The sequence below is a fragment of the Dermochelys coriacea genome, chromosome 1 (genome assembly GCF_009764565.3).
Source record: "Dermochelys coriacea isolate rDerCor1 chromosome 1, rDerCor1.pri.v4, whole genome shotgun sequence".
Classification (NCBI taxonomy): Eukaryota; Metazoa; Chordata; order Testudines; family Dermochelyidae; genus Dermochelys; species Dermochelys coriacea.
Window position 1 is genome coordinate 14,611,622 of NC_050068.2, and position 17,618 is coordinate 14,629,239.

Sequence of the window (17,618 nt, forward strand, 5' to 3'; positions counted from 1 at the left end):
TACATGATTTTCAAACTTTTGTCTGTAACTTTTTTGAATGTTTTGCTTCCCCATGAAACTTACTTTGGAAAATGACTTCATTTTCACCCAGGTGTGTCGGAGGGTATTCTCTTGCTCCCGAACGGTTGTTTCTGAATAGTTGTGTGGTGTTGTAAGTAGTGTGAAAGAAACAAATGTGATTAATGAACAGATTGTGAGAGGAAAGAAAAGAATATCCATAAATTGGCAGCAGGCTCTGTAATGTAGGAGCTCACTTAATGCCCAATTCAGGAAGGTATGTAAGCACATGCATAACTTTCAGCATGTGAGTAGCCCCATCAACTTCAAGAGGACTGTTTGTGAGCTCAGTTACACACACACACACACACAAACACACACACACACAAGTACCTTCCTGAATCAGGGTGTAACAGGGTAGTCTGCCCCTTTAAGAGCCTGGGGCCAGCCAGCCTTGTTCAGTTAGCAGACCCAGCTAGGCAGGGGTCAGGTGATGCCTGTAAAGTTCTGAGAGAGCTCAGTTCTGGGGAGTTGCAGGAGGGAGGTTTGCTCCTGGGTCTGGAGCAGAGAAAGGGGTACAGAGTGAGAGGCCTCCGGGCCCCTGCAGCTTGTATTGGTCAGGGGAATGGCCTTGTTTTTCGTTACTTTGGGAGTTTATTTCATTTAATAAACCATGCCCTGGGGGAAGGGCCCAAAAGCATCTCTGGCGTAATGTTAGTCCTGCTGGAGCCGGGGAGACAGGCCAGCAGCCGTGCCCTGGGCTTGATTCTAAGGCTGCTGGAGTCAGTGGGAATCTTTCTATTGGCTCCACGGGGCTGTGAGTCCAGTGCAAGGGCCAGATTCTGCCACCCTTTGTTCACAGCGAGTTGCCCCTGAATCTGCAAGCAGCTGATGGTTAGTGCTCGCTATTAGCAAGGGTGGCAGAATCTGGCCCTTCATGAAGAGGAATTATTATTAAGGACACTCCTTGCAGGCTCTCCGACAACAGAAGGTTTGAGACACAGGCTGCTCTGTAATCTAAAACTCCTGCTTTGTTAATTAGGGAAGGATTTTCTTCCCTTTTGGCTTCCTGAATGACAAGGACAAATTGCCACAAGAGAATGGCATCAAGGCTGCTACTGCATCCTCAGGGCTCCCACCCATTCGCTCTGTGAGGAGAAATGACCAGATAGTCCCCCAAGCTCCCTCTGCATCTCTCTTGTCCCCAATCCACAAGGCCCACCTCGAGCAGTGCTAGCACATAGTGGCGAGGTGGGGGGTGGGCTGAGACCAAACCTGCTTGTGTTACTGTCACTTCATCTTGGCTTTCACCCGCTTGTTACACCTTATACTAAGACTGTAAGTTCTTTGGGGCCAGGATATTTGTACAGCACCTAGCACAATGGGGCCCTGATCTGCCTGGGGCCTCTGAGTATTACTGGAATACTTGAATAATAATGACTAACCCCCACATGATCCCTCACAGAGCGCAGCTCTGAGGTGCTCAGGGTATAGACAACTGTGCAGGGTCCTAGCAGCATCCTGCCCCCCTCCTCTCCAGCAGGCCTGAACTGGTCCCAGTAAGTCAGACCCCCCCCACACACATGGAACAGGGGGGCAGGATTTGCCCCTCCGAGTCCGAGGTGTGTGTCTGATGTCCTGAGAGAGCTGTTTGGGAAGGTCTTTGTAGTGAGTTTCCCCTTCTCAGCTCATTATTAAGGGTTGTTGTGCTTCCTTTATTTGACATTTGAAGCTGAACACTTATATAGGGCTGGTAACACTGAGCTGGGGCAGCGTGCTGTTGGGGATTGAGCTGGGGAACCAGGATTCCTGGGTCCTGTTCTCATCTTTTGTGCTGATTCACTGAGCCAACAGTGGACAGGTTGTTAACATCTCTATACTTTGGTTTATCTGCTTGTACCTTGCCCGATGGAGTCATCATTATTGTGTCTCAGTGCTTGGCGAGAGAGAAGGCGCCTTGGTGTGTGGAGAGGTTTTATCAGACGCTCTTTGGGAGGGCTGCATTACACAGGTTGGCCAGGCCATTTTGAAACTATCAACCACATTCAATCAGAACAGTGCTGTCGCTGAGCCAAGCCAGGTACAGTCACACAGCCGAAGCTCTCCTGAGTTCCCTCCTTCTCTGGATCTCCCAGTGTGTTTTTGCCGTGACCTATGTCTGTCTGTCAGAGTTTAAGCTCTTCAGGGCAGGTACTTTCTTCTTTTCCCTGAGTGAAAGGATGGCTCAGTGGTTTGGTAGATTTCAGAATAGCAGCCGTGTGAGTCTGTATCCGCCAAAAGAAAAGGAGCACTTGTGGCACCTTAGAGACTAACAAATTTATTTGAGCTTTCGTGAGCTACAGCTCACTTCATTGGATGCATTCAGTGGAAAATACAGTGGGGAGATTTATATACACAGAGAACATGAAACAATGGGTGTTACCATACACACTGTAATGAGAGTGATCAGGTAAGATGAGCTATTACCAGCAGGAGAGAAGAAAGACCTTTGTCGTGATAATCAAGGTGTGCCATTTCCAGCAGTTGACAAGAACTTCTGAGGAATGGGGGTGGGGGGAAATAAACATGGGGAAATAGTTTTACTTTGTGTAATGACCCATTCACTCCCAGTCTCTATTCAAGCCTAAGTTAATTGTATCCAGTTTGCAAATTAATTCCAATTCAGCAGTCTCTCCTTGGAGTCTGTTTCTGAAGTTTTTTTTATGGAAGAATTGCAACTTTTAGGTCTGTAATCAAGTGACCAGAGAGATTGAAGTGTTCTCCGACTGGTTTTTGAATATTATAATTCTTGACATCTGATTTGTGTCCATTTATTCTTTTACATGGAGACTGTACAGTTTGGCCAATGTACATGGCAGAGGGGCATTGCTGGCACATGCTAACCCAGGAACCTATCCTGGCAACAAAGCCCGTTACCAACTGTCCACATATCTATTCAGGGAACACCATCATAGGGCCTAATCACATCAGCCACACAATCAGAGGCTCGTTCACCTGCTCATCTACCCCTCTGCCATGTACATTGGCCAAAGTGGACAGCATGAGCATTCCACATTAATGGTTTGCTTTGTGTCCCGGAGCAGATCAGCACAGCACCCAACGGCTGTCAGAAACGGTGCTTTGAAAGGGGAAGGGCGCATGTCTCCAGGGCAGCCGAGTTCAGAACAATGAGCTGAGAGGTCACTTGAGGCATTATGGGACCGCTCCGGAGGCCAATTACAGCACAGAAAGCAATCAAATGTCTACACGGGCAGTAGAGCGCTAGGGCCTCTGCGCAAATAACCTTATGACTCTCGTCGAGGTGGGTTTCTTGCAGCTCTGCAGCTGATGAGTTTCTGCACAACAAAGCTGCTTTACTGCGCAGAAACTTGCCAATGTAGACAAACCCTTATTGTTGTTCATTAATAAGAACGACCCCAAACACAGTTTGAACTCCTCTATCCCTAATGACAGGTTTCAGAGTAGCAGGTATATTAATCTGTATATGCAAAAAGAACAGGAGTACTCGTGGCACCTTAGAGACTAACAAATTTATTAAAGCATAAGCTTTCATGGGCTACAGTCCACTTCATCAGATGCATAGAATGGAACATATAGTAAGAAGGTGTGTGTGTGTGTGTGTGTATATATATAATATATAAAATACACATACATACAGAGAAGGTGGAAGTTGCCATACAAACTGTAAGAGGCTAATTAATTAAGATGAGCTATTATCAGCAGGAGAAAAAAACTTTTGTAGTGATAATCAAGATGGCCCATTTAGACAGTTGACAAGAAGGTGTGAGGATACTTAACACAGGTAAATAGATTCAATATGTGTAATGACCCAGCCACTTCCAGTCTCTATTCAAACCCAAGTTAATGGTATCTAGTTTGCCTATTAATTCAAGCTCAGCAGTTTCTCACTGGAGTCTGTTTTTGAAGCTTTTCTGTTGCAAAATTGCCACCCTTAAATCTTTTACTGAGTGGTCAGAGAGGTTGAAGTGTTCTCCTACCGGTTTTTGAATGTTATGGTGCCTGATGTCAGATTTCAGAGTAGCAGCCGTGTTGGTCTGTATTCGCAAAAAGAAAAGGAGTACTTGTGGCAGCTTAGAGACTAACAAATTTATTAGAGCATAAGCTTTCGTGAGCTACAGATGAAGTGAGCTGTAGCTCACGAAAGCTTATGCTCTAATAAATTTGTTAGTCTCTAAGGTGCCACAAGTACTCCTTTTCTTTTTGATGTCAGATTTGTGTCCATTTATCCTTTTGCATAGAGACTGTGCAGTTTGGCCAATGTACATGGCAGAGGGGCATTGCTGGCACATGATGGCATATATCACATTGGTAGATGTGCAGATGAACTAGTTCCTGATGGCATGGCTAATGTGATTAGGCTCTATGATGGTGTCACTTGAATAAATATGTGGACAGAGTTGGCATCGGGCTTTGTTGCAAGGATAGGTTCCTGGGTTAGTGTTTTTGTTGTGTGGTGTGTGGTTGCTAGTGAGTATTTGCTTCAGGTTGGGGGGGCTGTCTGTAAGCAAGGACTGGTCTGTCTCCCAAGATCTGTGAGAGTGAGGGATCATTTTTCAGGATAGGTTATAAATCTCTAATGATGAACTGGAGAGCTGAAAGTTGGGGGCTGAAGGTGACAGTTAGTGGTGTTCTGTTATTTTCTTTGTTGGGCCTGTCCTGTAGTAGGTAACTTCTGGGTACTCTTCTGGCTCTGTCAATTTGTTTTTTTTCACTTCAGCAGGCGGATATTGTAGTTTTAAGAATGCTTGATAGAGATCTTGTAGGTATTTGTCAATGCCAGGGCCTGGCAAGCTGCACCATTTTCCAAAGCAGTTTCGTTTTCTGCTTCAAGGGGAGGGATTTAGCACACACAGCCTTTCGTGTTCCCTTCCATTTCCCTGCCGCACACTATGGGTCATTTCTTGATCCCATTGTGAAAGTGGGAGTTAAACAAAGGGACGGAGACTAACATGCTCAGCGCCTCACAGAATCAGGCCCTCCGATGTTGCAATCCTTAAAGTTTCTATGGAGAAGATGTTGTATTTGTTTCCCCCACAAGACTTCGGATTGTCCCCCACATTCAGGCTGGCCTCAGCTGTATGGTATGGCTGGAGCCAGTCCACAGGCCAGCAAGGTTTGAAACCAGAACCAAAAGAGCCCCTGATGTTCCAGTCTGATTTTCACCCTCCCCAGTTGTTTGATCGGGAGCTGTGTGTTCGCCAGCTGAGGTACTCAGGGATGATGGAGACCATCCGGATCCGCAGGGCCGGCTATCCCATCCGCTACAGCTTCGTGGAGTTTGTGGACAGGTATCGTGTCCTCATGCCCGGGGTGAAGCCGGCATACAAACAGGTACAGGTTTAAGCAGTGGCTTGGATTTTTATCAAAAACCATCATGCTATCGCCCTGGAGAAAGTCAAGAGGAAGGAAGACCCAGTGGTTAGAGTGCTAGCCAGAGACCTGGGTTCAGTTCCCTGCTCTGCCATAGACTTACTGTGTGACCTTGGGCAAGTGGTTTTTAGGACCAGATTTTCAAAGCTATTTAAGTGCTTAATTCCTGTTGATTTTAAATGGGAGTTAGACACCTAAGTGCTTTTAAAAATCTGGCTTTTAGTCTCTGGGCCTCAGTTCTCCAGCTGTAAAATGGGGATCGCACTTCCTGCCTTACAGCAGGGTTGTGGGGATGCACACATGAAAGACTGTGAGGCCCTCAGTTACTATGGTAACAGAGGCCATCTAAGCACCTTAGATAGGATGAGGTCTCTGCGAGACTATGATTCAGCTGAGCTCAGAAGCCCCAGTTACAGTTAAACTAACTGGATGAGGCTGTACTACCTGAAAACTGCAGGCAACACATTCCCAGGGACCAGAGGTAGCCCATGGAGGGATGGCTGGGGAGCACAGCTGATACTACTAGCTAGCCCAGAGATGGGGCCTTTCTGGGCATGGCTTGCCCCTCATGTGCCCTGGCATGGCTGCACTGAGGAAGTCCTGGCTGCATCGATTCAACAGGTGTAGCAAGCAGGACCTCTCCCTGTGCTCCCCACAGGCCCAGTAGGTGTTACTATCAAAGGCATAATGCCTCTGACCCTGCCATTGAGGCAGCGTACCTCCTCCCTCTCCCACCACAGCTTGGGCCTCTGCAAGCCACGATGCAGCCCACTGTGTTGCTCCATCGCTGCACAGCTACTGTATAGACACTACAGTCAGCAGTGACAGCCACGGCCATGGATCGGGGATTGAGACTAGAATGAATCATCATCTTCATTCACTGCTTCTAGGCCAGCCAGGAGAGGGAAGCGTGCAAATGAGGAGGAGCCTCATTAATGTCACTAGATTACACCAGTGTAAAACAGGTGGAAGTGAGATAATCTCCGCCCCATGTTTATAGCTGGTAGGGGCGGCTGGTGTTCATCTGAGGCATAGGCTAAGTCCCACTGCCACATTTCTCCTAGGGCGACCTGCGTGGAACGTGCCAGCGAATTGCTGAAGCAGTACTTGGGAAAGATGATGATTGGCAGATTGGAAAGACGAAGATTTTCCTGAAGGTAAGATGCTCTCAGGCTGTCCATGCATTGAGGGGCCGTTAGAATAATAGAATCATAGAATATTAGGTTGGAAGAGACCTCAGGAGGTCATCTAGTCCAGGGGTGGGCAAACGTTTTGGCCAGAGGGCCACATCTGGATATGGAAATTGTATGGTGGGCCACCCATCCCAGTAGCAGGTTCCATAACTAGAACTAATCCCCATCCACCACCCAGGTCTCTGGCCTGATCTGATGGGGACTGGGCTAGGAGATGGTGTTGGATCCAGATCAGGTGAGAGCTAGGAGTCAGAGAATGGGTGAAATCCTGGCACTCTGCTGGCACAGAGCCTGGCTGGGATGTGCACACGTACTCATACCCGCATGCACGGCACTGGTCATATCCTGAGCGGCACAGACCTCTCTGAGAATGCAGGCAGCTTTGTGGCTGCCCAGCTGTATCCCCAGAGCAGGGACAATGACTCCACCGCCAGACGTGGCAGCAGAGTCACTGAGGTGAGGCATCAGGGCTTAAGCAGTGCCCTGCCCAGGTCCCTGCAGAGGACGGGTGAGGGGAAGCTCTCTGGCTGACTGACACCCATGGAGACAGTGAGAGAGTTGAGCTGTTGAGTTGCTCCCTTCACTCCACCTCCTGGCCCCCGTGCTGGGGCTGGCTGACAGCCCCTGAAAGCTCCATAAGCCAGGACAGGGGCCCACTGGCCCAAAGATCCCACTCTGCGCACAAGCAGTAGGGGATGTGGGGCAGCACAGATGCCCTGTGATCCCCTCCTCTCCACCACCTGCTGACATTTTCCAAGACTCTTCCCGAGGCCCTTATCATCAGGCCCTGTCAGGCAGATGGCGACATTGGTCCCCAAGGCTGCCATAACCCCTGGGGCACCTACGTGGGGGAGAGAGAGGGATCTGGCTCAGCAGAGAGCCAGTGGGTGTGACAGAAAGGTCTGCAGCACCCCGCTGCGCTGAGCAGAAGATCAGCAGCTCTGTGTCCCTCGCGATCGGCAAGGCCAGTGCAGTGCTGCCTAAGGAATCTAGGGCCCTGTATGGCACCATGAGACAGCGGCAGTGTAACAAAGAGCTGTCTTGTTCTGACAGCCCTACTCACGTGCATTTGTTTTTATGATCCCATCTCTAAATCTCTCCAGGAAAACAAGGCCAAATTGTCAAGGAGCGAGCCAGGAGGCAGATGGGATTTCTCTAGTGTTTCTCAGATGTAATCCTGTTCACTTATTTTTAAACATCTCCCCATCTATTACTTAGAAACTGCTCCTGACATCCCTTTAGCTTTCCTTTCCAGAGAGTGTTATCAGGACCCTGCAGCTGTCCAGGCAGGAAACAGGGAAACGAACAGGTTCTGAAGGCCAGTGCAAGGTCGGGTAAAACAGGAAGCATGCAAAGTTATATTGATGCACCTAGCTCCTGTAGCAGCCAGGAAAGAAATTAGTACAGAAATCAATTTGGATGATACAGAAAGGAGGCTAGAATAATGTGACTTGACTGAATTCCACAAAAGCCAGGAAACACAGAGTGAAGCGGTGCCATTTTGTCCTTAGCCCGCCTTACTATGTTCAGGATTTGCAGCTCCTCTGCTTTACTGGAGGAGGGAGTGATGTCTAGTAGTCAGAGCAGTGGACCAAGACTCGGGATGCCTGGAGTTTGCTCTCAGCTTTGCCACAGTCTTCTCTGGTGCCCTGATTCTTGTGTAGTACCTGCACAACGTGGGTGGGAAACGCTACTGAATCAGGTGCATGGAGCAACCTCACTTGACTGACTCTTCAGCTGATAGCGTAGTGAGCCAAACATCAGAGGGCGACATAATTCACTCACACATTGTTACTGCAGTGCATGCTGCCTCTGGGATGAAGGGGTAATGCTCAGCAGTGACCGCTTCTGGCATATTAGTAGTGGCATGGATGAGCGGGAAAGATTCAAGTCCAGTTTTCCGTGATAGGAGGAGGAATGGCTGTGCTGTAGAGCCCCAAATGTAGTGAGTTGTAAAATGGGACATCCTTGGATGTGACTGGGATGGCAAGAACCTCTCTGGGGAGGAGCCTTATACCATCCCTCTGTTTCTGTCATGGGATGGCCAGTGGTCACAGGGTAACTGTTGTGGCGGTTCATTCCCCAGGACCACCATGACATGCTGCTGGAGATTGAGAGGGACAAGGCCATCACTGACAAGGTCATCCTCATACAGAAGGTGGTTCGTGGCTTTAAAGACAGGTATTATATGCCAAGGAAATGCCTAGTGAATATTGGGGGATCTGTTAGTGCGACTGACTAGCACGCCATATTCCAGTTCATGGCACTCTGCTAAAACAATGTCCTTTTTGCCTCTGGTACCACTAGCTTACTCTGCCCATTCACAATGTGTCTGGCCTATTGCTTTAGCTCGCAGTGAGTGCGATAAAGCCCCCCAGGGGTTGACATTATGATATAACTGGTGCTGGAGCTGCTCAGAGCACGAAGGACATTATTAACATATATTTTCAGGTTGTCAAATTTCAGAACAACGGGAGTAAGGATTTCTGTCCACACTCAGTTCTGCACTTGACAGAGGCACTCTTCATTGGCCAACTTTAGTCATACTAGCAGACTATTCCAAGATCTGCGCCAGATCTTGGTTCCATTGAAGTCAATGACAAAATTCCAGTGGGAGACTAAAGGGGGGTGATATTTAGTCTTATGGCAGCAAAGAGCAATAGTATGTTACAGTGCCACTCATCCCAAGGCGCTGTACAGCCATTCCCACTGAAAACCAGGCACCGCAGAGATCAGATGCAGGAAACCAACCCATGTAAAGCACACTGCATAGCAATGTGGGGTAAAGAGAAAATGATGGCCAAGGACTCCGGGATGTACTCCTGTCCTTAGAGAAGCAGTGCTCAGTATTGCTCAAAGTCGGGGACTAACAATCAGGGCTTCTGTCACCTGTCCCTGACTCTGCCGCTGGCTTGCTGTGTGAGCTTAGACTAGTGACTTCTTATTTCATTCAGGCCCCGAATGTGTGTTATGCACCTCTTGGAACATTGAGAAGACAGAAAGGGCCAGATCCGCACCTGGCATCAATGCTGGTGGGTTCATTGACGTCAATGGAGCTACGCTGATTTACGCCAGCTGCAGATCTGTCCCACAGTCCTTATTCGGATGAGGTTAAAGTCTAAGACTAGAGAAAACAGAGGAAACAGATTCCTAAAACAGAAACTAGAGGAAACAGATTCCAAATGCAAGGGATCACCTAGCACTGGGTTGGCACATTTGGACTGCTCTTCCCATTCCTGTTTTGGACAAAGCACAGGGAATGGGCAGAGAGGAGCATGATAGTACCACTATCATGCCTCTGCTTCCTCCTGTATGGGAAAGGAAAGCTGGGACTGGCATTATCCAGCAGACAACTGAGCTCAAGGGGGTGGAGGTTACTCCAGCTTCCCCCCCCTTACAGGCTGTGAAGAATGTGGCCGGCTTTCCCTGCGGGCCAAGGTGACGTTAACCCCCAGCAGACCAGCACAAGTGTTGTAATGCCTTTCCAGGTCCAATTTCCTGAAAGTGCGACGTTCAGCCCTGATGATTCAGAGGTACTGGCGGGGACATAACTGCAGAAAGAACTATGGTGCTGTAAGTGTTGCCAGTTCTCCTTTATGTTCTTTACCGCCTTGGTCTCATTGCCTAGGATCCAGATATTAGTTTCCCTTTTGGTCCAGTCAAGCTCCCCTGGGGGGAAAGATCAAAGCGGGGAGAGCTGGCTAGTGTGTTGGGTGGATGGAGGGAAGGGGGGAAGCGATACCCTCGTTGCTCTCTGTTCTGAATAAAGGGAGTGACCGTCTCTTTGGTTGTCCTCCTCGTGCCCTTGTCATGAGTTGGACCCATCTTACAGCAGCTGATCACCTGTGGCCCTGGATGGCTTATGTTGTTTCTCAGGAGGCTGCAAACTCAGGGCCAGCTGGTGGAAGTGGGATAGCTCTGTCCTTGGAAATGCACCAGATCCAGGTTGTCCCTCAAACTTTACTGCAGCTGCAGCCATATTTTGCTGACAGTTCCCCCACTCCACACCCCATCCAAAACTGCGCAGGTGTGGCTGACATCTTATGGTGTCCTGGGTATTTACACAGGTCCCCATAGCATCCCCAAGCATGGCAGATCCCAGAACTCGATAGGGAGGGTGGGATGGAAGAAGAGAATGCGCCCGACATGGTATATGACCCTTTTCTGGACCCAACCCAGCAGAAGACCTGCAGAGGACCCACCATGACATTTGCCCTGCAGAAGTGTGCAGGGGGCAGGCTGGGAATGGGAGGGTTCAAGGCCAAAGGGATGGCTGTTCTCTGCAGTATCATCCCCCATGCAACCCAGCTTAAGCTATGCCTGACTGAATCAACATAAGTGCCCCCTCCTGTGATGTGGAACCGCTTGGAGGAGACAATGTAGTGGTAATAGCCATGACAGGAGGCAGGGGGAGATGCTAGGCCTCCTTGTGCATGGCCCTTTCTACCTGTGACTGCCCTGAGATCTGCGTAGATCTGGGGGATCTTGAGAGCCAAACCTCTGGAGGGAAGCACAGGGAGGAGACTGTGCTTTACGGGTCGCTGAGCCCATAAAGGCTTGGATCTCTAGCCCGTAGAAGTCAATGGGAAAACTCCTGTTGACTATGTGAGCTTTGGATCTGGCCCCCAAATCCAGGAGCCCTTTATTTCTCTGCCATCTCACAGCAGTTCTCCCCTCCTTTCTTGGTGGGGAGGTGGGGGAGGGGCTCTTTGCTTGTTGCTAATTTCAGCAGGTTTTTATTTTCAGCTGTGAGAGGGCGGATGAGCGAGGAAAATCTGATTATGGCCAGTGAGACCCTCAGCGGCCCCCAGTGTCTTAACCCTGTTTTCTTTGCAGATGAGGATTGGGTTCCTGAGGCTCCAGGCCCTCTACCGTTCCCGCAAACTCCACACGCAGTACCACATGGCTCGCAGACGGATCATCGAGTTCCAGGCAAGGTGCCGCGGCTGCCTGGTGCGCAGGGCCTTCCGCCATCGCCTATGGGCTGTCTTCACGGTCCAGGCTTATGCCAGGGGCATGATTGCACGGAGGCTGTATAAGCGCCTTAAGGGAGAAGTAAGTACCATGCAGGAAATGCTGTTTGCTAGCACGTGTGATGGAGAAAGACAGCAGCCAGTTAACAGGACCAACAGGGCTGGTTTCCCCAGAGCATGATAGGCTGTATAACATCCATCCTCCGGTCTTTGTCTAGCTGTCAGTGTCTCTCTGTCTAAGCGTATGTCTACACTAGATTTTTTTTTTTAACCTGGAGTTAATTGATTGCCAATTAATTTGAGTTAGTTAACACTTTGGTGAAGGTTAATATGGGCATGCCCCAATTGTTTGTTCCAGGATATAAAAGTCTGTGGTTACCCTAGAGGTCAGCTCCCTAAATACCGTAGAGAGAGGCAGATCACAGTAGTGTGTGGATCACTGACTCTGTGCAAGGGAGTGCAGAACACAAATTCTTTCCCCAAGGTCTTGACAGAATTAAATAAAAATCAGAAAGCAATGTGAAAGCTGGTAGCCTCTCTCGGGCTAGAAACTGACTCCCATTATGTTAGTGTTCCTTGAGACATACCAAGGAACAGAGCTATGTTCATGTCTATACTGCGTGCTCCTGTGATCTGGATGTTAGCAGGGCAAAAGTGCTAACTGCCTTTTTAAAAGCCCACTTGTGTTTTCTTTCCCAGTATCACCGCCGTCTGGAAGCAGAGAAGCTTCGTCTGGCAGAAGAGGAACGGCTCCGGAAGGAGATGAGTGCCAAGAAAGCCAAAGAGGAAGCAGAAAAGAAGCATCAAGTACGTTCTGACTTTTCTCTTTCTTGGCTTCTCTTTAGGGCCTGGTTCTACTCCTGCTGAAAAGTGTAGGGGCGGAATAAAGTCAATTGAAGGCAGCATCCCAATAAATAGTATGAGGACTTGCTGTCCTGTTTTGTTCGTATTTGATTCAGTAAAGCCATCCCTATTTTAACTTGAATGAAGCTAGCACAGAATTTCCAATCTGCTTCACCAGAATGCCACAGATTATGCTTATTCTTTTGGGTATTGCATAAAGGACCCCTACTGAGACTGGAACATTGCTACTGTGCTAGGTGCTCTATGTACATAGAGTAAAAGTCCTGCACCTGGGACCTCGTGCTCTAAATAGACAAAAGAAGAGAGAAAGAAGCATTGCTGTGTCCATTTTGCAGGTGGGGAACTGAGACACAGCTTTAAGTGCATTGTCCAAGGTCACACAGTGAGTCAGTGGCAGAGCTGGGAATTTATCTCAGATCTTCTGCGTCTCAATCTAGTGCTTTAACCCCAAGACCTTCCTTCTGCTCTAAAGCCAAGGGGCCATGCTGCAGAATTTAGGACCAGCTTGCCAGAGAATGCACTCTAGTCAGTGTAACCATTCTCTTCTAGGTACGCCTTGCCCAGCTGGCCCGGGAAGATGCTGAGAGAGAGGTGAAGGAGAAGGAGGAAGCCCGTCGGAAGAAGGAACTCTTAGACAAAATGGAGAAGGCCCGAAACGAGCCAGTGAACGACTCCGATATGGTGGACAAAATGTTTGGATTCCTAGGGACCACTTCGTCTCTGCCAGGCCAGGAAGGACAGGCACCCAATGGTTTTGAGGTACTGCACGGAGAATGGAGCAACAGACAGGGCTTGCCAGTGTTGCTCAGGGTAATATACTGGGACAGATGGCAATCCATCCCATCTTGGTTCAGCATTATCACCCTATTACCCTAATGGTTTGCTCTTGGAGTGCTCATCATAACTCTTTTTCCAGTGTGTTCAGACTTGCTGCTTCTGCTGCCGTCTTTGGGAGTCTGTCCCACAGAGGAATTCTCCTCAGGATAAAGAAGTATCTATAGACCTCATGTGGGTCGGATCCAGCTCCCCTTGAAATCACTGGTTTCAAGGGGAGTTGGATTGGGTCCTTTGTGCCTATTCTTGTCCTAAGAACTGATCCTGGTCCTATTGAAATCAGAGGCAGAACGGGGAGCAAGGTCAGGTGCAGGGTGAGGGAGCTTTAAAAAACACAAAACCAAACCAGGCATGTATATATTCCTCTCTCTCCAGGACCTTGAGCGAGCCCAAAACGAGCTAGAGGAAGAGGATTTAGATGCAGCTTTGCCCCTCCCCGAGGAAGAGGAGGAAGACCTCTCAGAGTACAAATTTGCAAAGTTTGCAGCCACCTACTTCCAGGGCACGACGACGCACACATACATCCGCCGGCCACTTAAGCAGCCCCTTCTGTACCACGAGGATGAAGGAGACCAGTTGGTGAGACAGGAAATAACCCGGAAATGTCCTGGTCATGAAGAATGGGGCTGCATGGTTCAGGGGGTTGGTAATAGGCTACAGAGCCCTTCGTTTCTAGGACACCCATTTGAATCCATCCTAGTAGAACACACGAGTCTGAAGATAGTTTAGGAGCAAAGTCCCTATCTGCTATTGGATGTCCCGTGTGACATTCATTGATGGCTTCTCTTTCTATTGGGCAAGTAGCCACCAGCTTTTTACAATAGTCATGTGGCGCACCATAAGGAAATTTCATTTGCGATGTGCTTGAGCACCATGTTTAAGAAATAAAACAGTGCAAGCCAGTAATAAAACAATCCTTCCCAAGCATTCTGAACCTGAATCTAGTACTTGTGTAGCAGGCTAGAGTTAGAGCTTGGGAGGCAGAGGGCCACCAAACAGGTATAAATATACAGCAGTAGGACAGTCTGCTCCTACACTGTCCCACCCATGTACCTCAAGATGGGAAGTCAGTCCACATGCCCATTCAGTCCTTGATGTCTCTGCTGAGTTGCTCTGACGGTCAGGGCTGGCTCCAGGCACCAGCGAACCAAGCAGGTGCCTGGGGCGGCAAATGTAAAGGGGCGGCAGGACATCGGCCTCTGGGGCAGCAATCCTCCCTCGGCGGTGGGAATTTGACGGCTGCTCCATCACAGCACATTTCGTGCTCGGCGGCAATGTGGCAGCGAGGACGTGACTCTTCTTCGGTCGCCGGCAGCAATTTGGCGGCCGCACCATCCGCCTCCGTGTTCGGCGGGCAGGATTCCACCTCCCCGTTCAGCGGCAAAAAAATTTTTTTGCTGCTTGAGGTGGCAAAAACGCTGGAGCCGGCCCTGCTGACGGTGCCCACTGTGCTTGTGGTGACCGGTCTGTTAGGGATTGGGCCGACAGCCACATATACAGGGTGTGCACAAGAACTGTATAGGAGATTTGTGCCCAAACTTCTTAATGGCCCTACATTATATAAAAAGATGGATCGTAGTATCGTCCCTGTTTGTTGTTGTTCTACTGGCCTTTCTGTTCATGCAGCTGAGAAATGATTGGACAGAAAACCTCAGCTTAGTAAGAAACCCTTTTTTGATACTAACAGTCTGATTGTTCTTTTTTGGGGGGGAGGGGGCAGGGGCAGGGACTCAATTTGCTTTGGATGATCCAATTTGAGTTGTTTCTCTTTCATACATGACTTTAATGGAGACGTGTATCATGTATTTTCCAGACTGCAGTCTGTGTTGCACAATTTTAGTTTAATTTGCATTTACAGTACACATTTTAATCAACTAGTCATTTTGCACTGTATACTCACCACTACCCTCTCGTGGACAGATTCAGAACCGCTCAATGGTTTGTCATAGACCTGCTAACAACCAAAGGAGAGTCTCCTTTAGCTCAAGTAGCAGGGGCCTGTGCTTTTGGAGCAGGGGATCTGAGTATTATCCATGCTGTCATGAAGTGTTTAGTGCTGGGATGGGGACAGTCACTGGTGGCCATGGCTTTATTACAGTATAACACATACAATTAATTATATTAACCCAGACCAAACTAAGAATTCTAGTAATTACATCTTTATTGCAAATAGGCAGCACTCGCAGTGTGGATCACTATCCTTCGTTTCATGGGAGACCTTCCTGAGCCTAAATATCATACGGCTATGAGCGACGGCAGCGAGAAGATTCCAGTGATGACCAAAATCTATGAGACTCTAGGGAAAAAGACCTACAAAAAAGAGCTGCAGGCGCTGCAGGGGGAAGGAGAGGTGAGAATGCTCTTTCCTTTAATGTTACAGCTGTAGAAGAGCCCATATTCTTGATGTACCATTCATGAAAGTCAAAATTTATCTATGGAACAAACTGCTGATGGGATTGATTGAGGCAAATAGTTTTATAAATTTCATCTGCCACTATCCTAGCATGGAGAAAACTACAAAGGCTCTCATCCCTTGTGTTTCAAAGTATAAATTCTATTCCATATAGATTCTTATACCGCCCTCCTCAGCATAGTATTACTGATGCAAAGCACTCTAGCAGAACTAGGTATTATTATGATAATTAGTGCGTTAAGCTATGTGGCTAACACATGTCACATATGGTTCATTCTCTCATCCTCTCCCCAGACATGGGGAAGAATTGTGTGTGCGGTGGAGTGTTTTTGGTTTGATTTAAATGAACATGTTGCTCTGTGTTTGTGTTAGTCAGGCCAAAGATGTGTGGGAGCGGTGAGGTCTAGGATTGTCCCACGGGATTCAACGCCTCTTGGGGTCAGAAGAAAATTACTCCTATGGTAAATGGTATTGCACCATTAGGTTATTATGGGAAAAGTACACTTCACCATAAGACTCCATCTTTGGCTGCTGCCAAAAGCAGGACAAAAGACTGGATAGACCATTGGTCATTGCACTCTGGCAGTTCGTATGCTTTCGTCTTTGAGAATCTGCCTTATACAAGATGGTAGGACATTTTCAGTGGCCTGGCTTGCTAGTGGCAGGATGTGATAAATGGTACTGCTGCTCTTAGATGTGTTTTGTCAATTACATCAAGGCCCTCTAGAGCAGGGATCTCCAAACTTTTTGAATCAGGCACCCCCAGGGCCAGCTCTGGGGAAGCAAAAAAAAAAAAAAAAAAAGAGTTGCTGCTGGCCTGCCACCAAAGACGGAGCAGGGAAAGCCGAGCTGCTGCCGGCGTGCCGCCCAATGATCAAAGGTCCAGGAGCGCTGCTGCTGCCGTGCCGGCGGCGCTCCTCCTGCCGCGCACCCCCACGGATGGCCTGGCGCACCCCACTTTGGAGACCACTGCTCTAGAGTCTAAGAACAGCCACCTTTGTTTGCCACTTTTGGTAGATCTAAATAAATAAAATGCCTGGTTCCAGTCATATTCCCAGAAACAATGATATAATGTAGCAATTTCATTAAAGCTGCTGGTGAGGAAAGTAATCTCCATTGGAATCTAATTATGTTAAAATATTTATGAAGAATCAGGCTTGGTTCTGTATAATTAACCATTTTTTAAATGTTTTCATTGGACAGAAGATCATATTTCAGTCGGCTGTAGCATCAGCAGAGCCCCTAGAGAAGAGAAATAAAATTTAACAATGTATTTTTATCTTAGAGACAAACTGTTCTTCTTGGACAGTAATATTCTCATTTCTCTGGGTAGTATGAATGCCTGGTTAGATTGAATTAGAAATGGATGGATGGATATTCATAAGTGGCCAGCTGCTTCTAATCTATAAACTACATATTAGAGATGGGTTTGAGCTGTAATTTACCTTCATGTCAAACTTTCCTAAAATTTGAGGTTGTTTCAATCCAGGTTTTGATTTGGCCCATTAAAGAGACAGAGGCCAGCTGCAAAATTGAGATCCAGATTTGAGCATTACAGTGGGTTGGAGGAATTTAGATATAGGGGTTTGGTTCTGGTCCATCTCTCAGAAATATCAAATCAGTGCTCCAAATCCACTGAAAATGTTGCCATTTCTAAAAGCTGATGAGCCAGATACACAGGAAACCCACTTTGCAGGGTTGTGTGTGTCTCAGGAATAAGGCTATATTTCTTGCCTTCTCAGAGCGCTCACATAGATGGCCACAAGAAGAACAGTGTGCGGCACAAACTGGTCTCCTTGACTCTAAAGAAGAAATCCAAACTGACTGAAGAGGTGAGAGGAAAATGCTTTGCGGCTGGTTAGTACAAATGGTATTATACGATCTGCAGGGCTCTCCGACTCTCTCCTGCTGCTAACACAACCAGACCTTCTCTGGGTTTGCTGTTCACTGTGT

The 17,618-nt window shown here is 48.1% G+C and overlaps 1 protein-coding gene across 5 annotated transcripts in view; it reads left to right on the top strand.

The window, feature by feature from the left end:
- The window catches only part of MYO7A (myosin VIIA), a 186,193-nt gene that overhangs the window by 128,497 nt on the left and 40,078 nt on the right, over nt 1-17,618 (top strand). For all 5 annotated transcript variants that reach the window (XM_043504070.1, XM_038377727.2, XM_043504067.1 and 2 more), the window contains 10 exons: nt 5,191-5,349; nt 6,453-6,545; nt 8,668-8,762; nt 10,070-10,154; nt 11,418-11,636; nt 12,254-12,361; nt 12,968-13,177; nt 13,628-13,831; nt 15,426-15,602; nt 17,408-17,497. In XM_043504070.1, the coding sequence (XP_043360005.1) occupies nt 5,191-5,349; nt 6,453-6,545; nt 8,668-8,762; nt 10,070-10,154; nt 11,418-11,636; nt 12,254-12,361; nt 12,968-13,177; nt 13,628-13,831; nt 15,426-15,602; nt 17,408-17,497 (1,440 nt within the window). The remainder of the gene's footprint in view (nt 1-5,190; nt 5,350-6,452; nt 6,546-8,667; nt 8,763-10,069; nt 10,155-11,417; nt 11,637-12,253; nt 12,362-12,967; nt 13,178-13,627; nt 13,832-15,425; nt 15,603-17,407; nt 17,498-17,618) is intronic.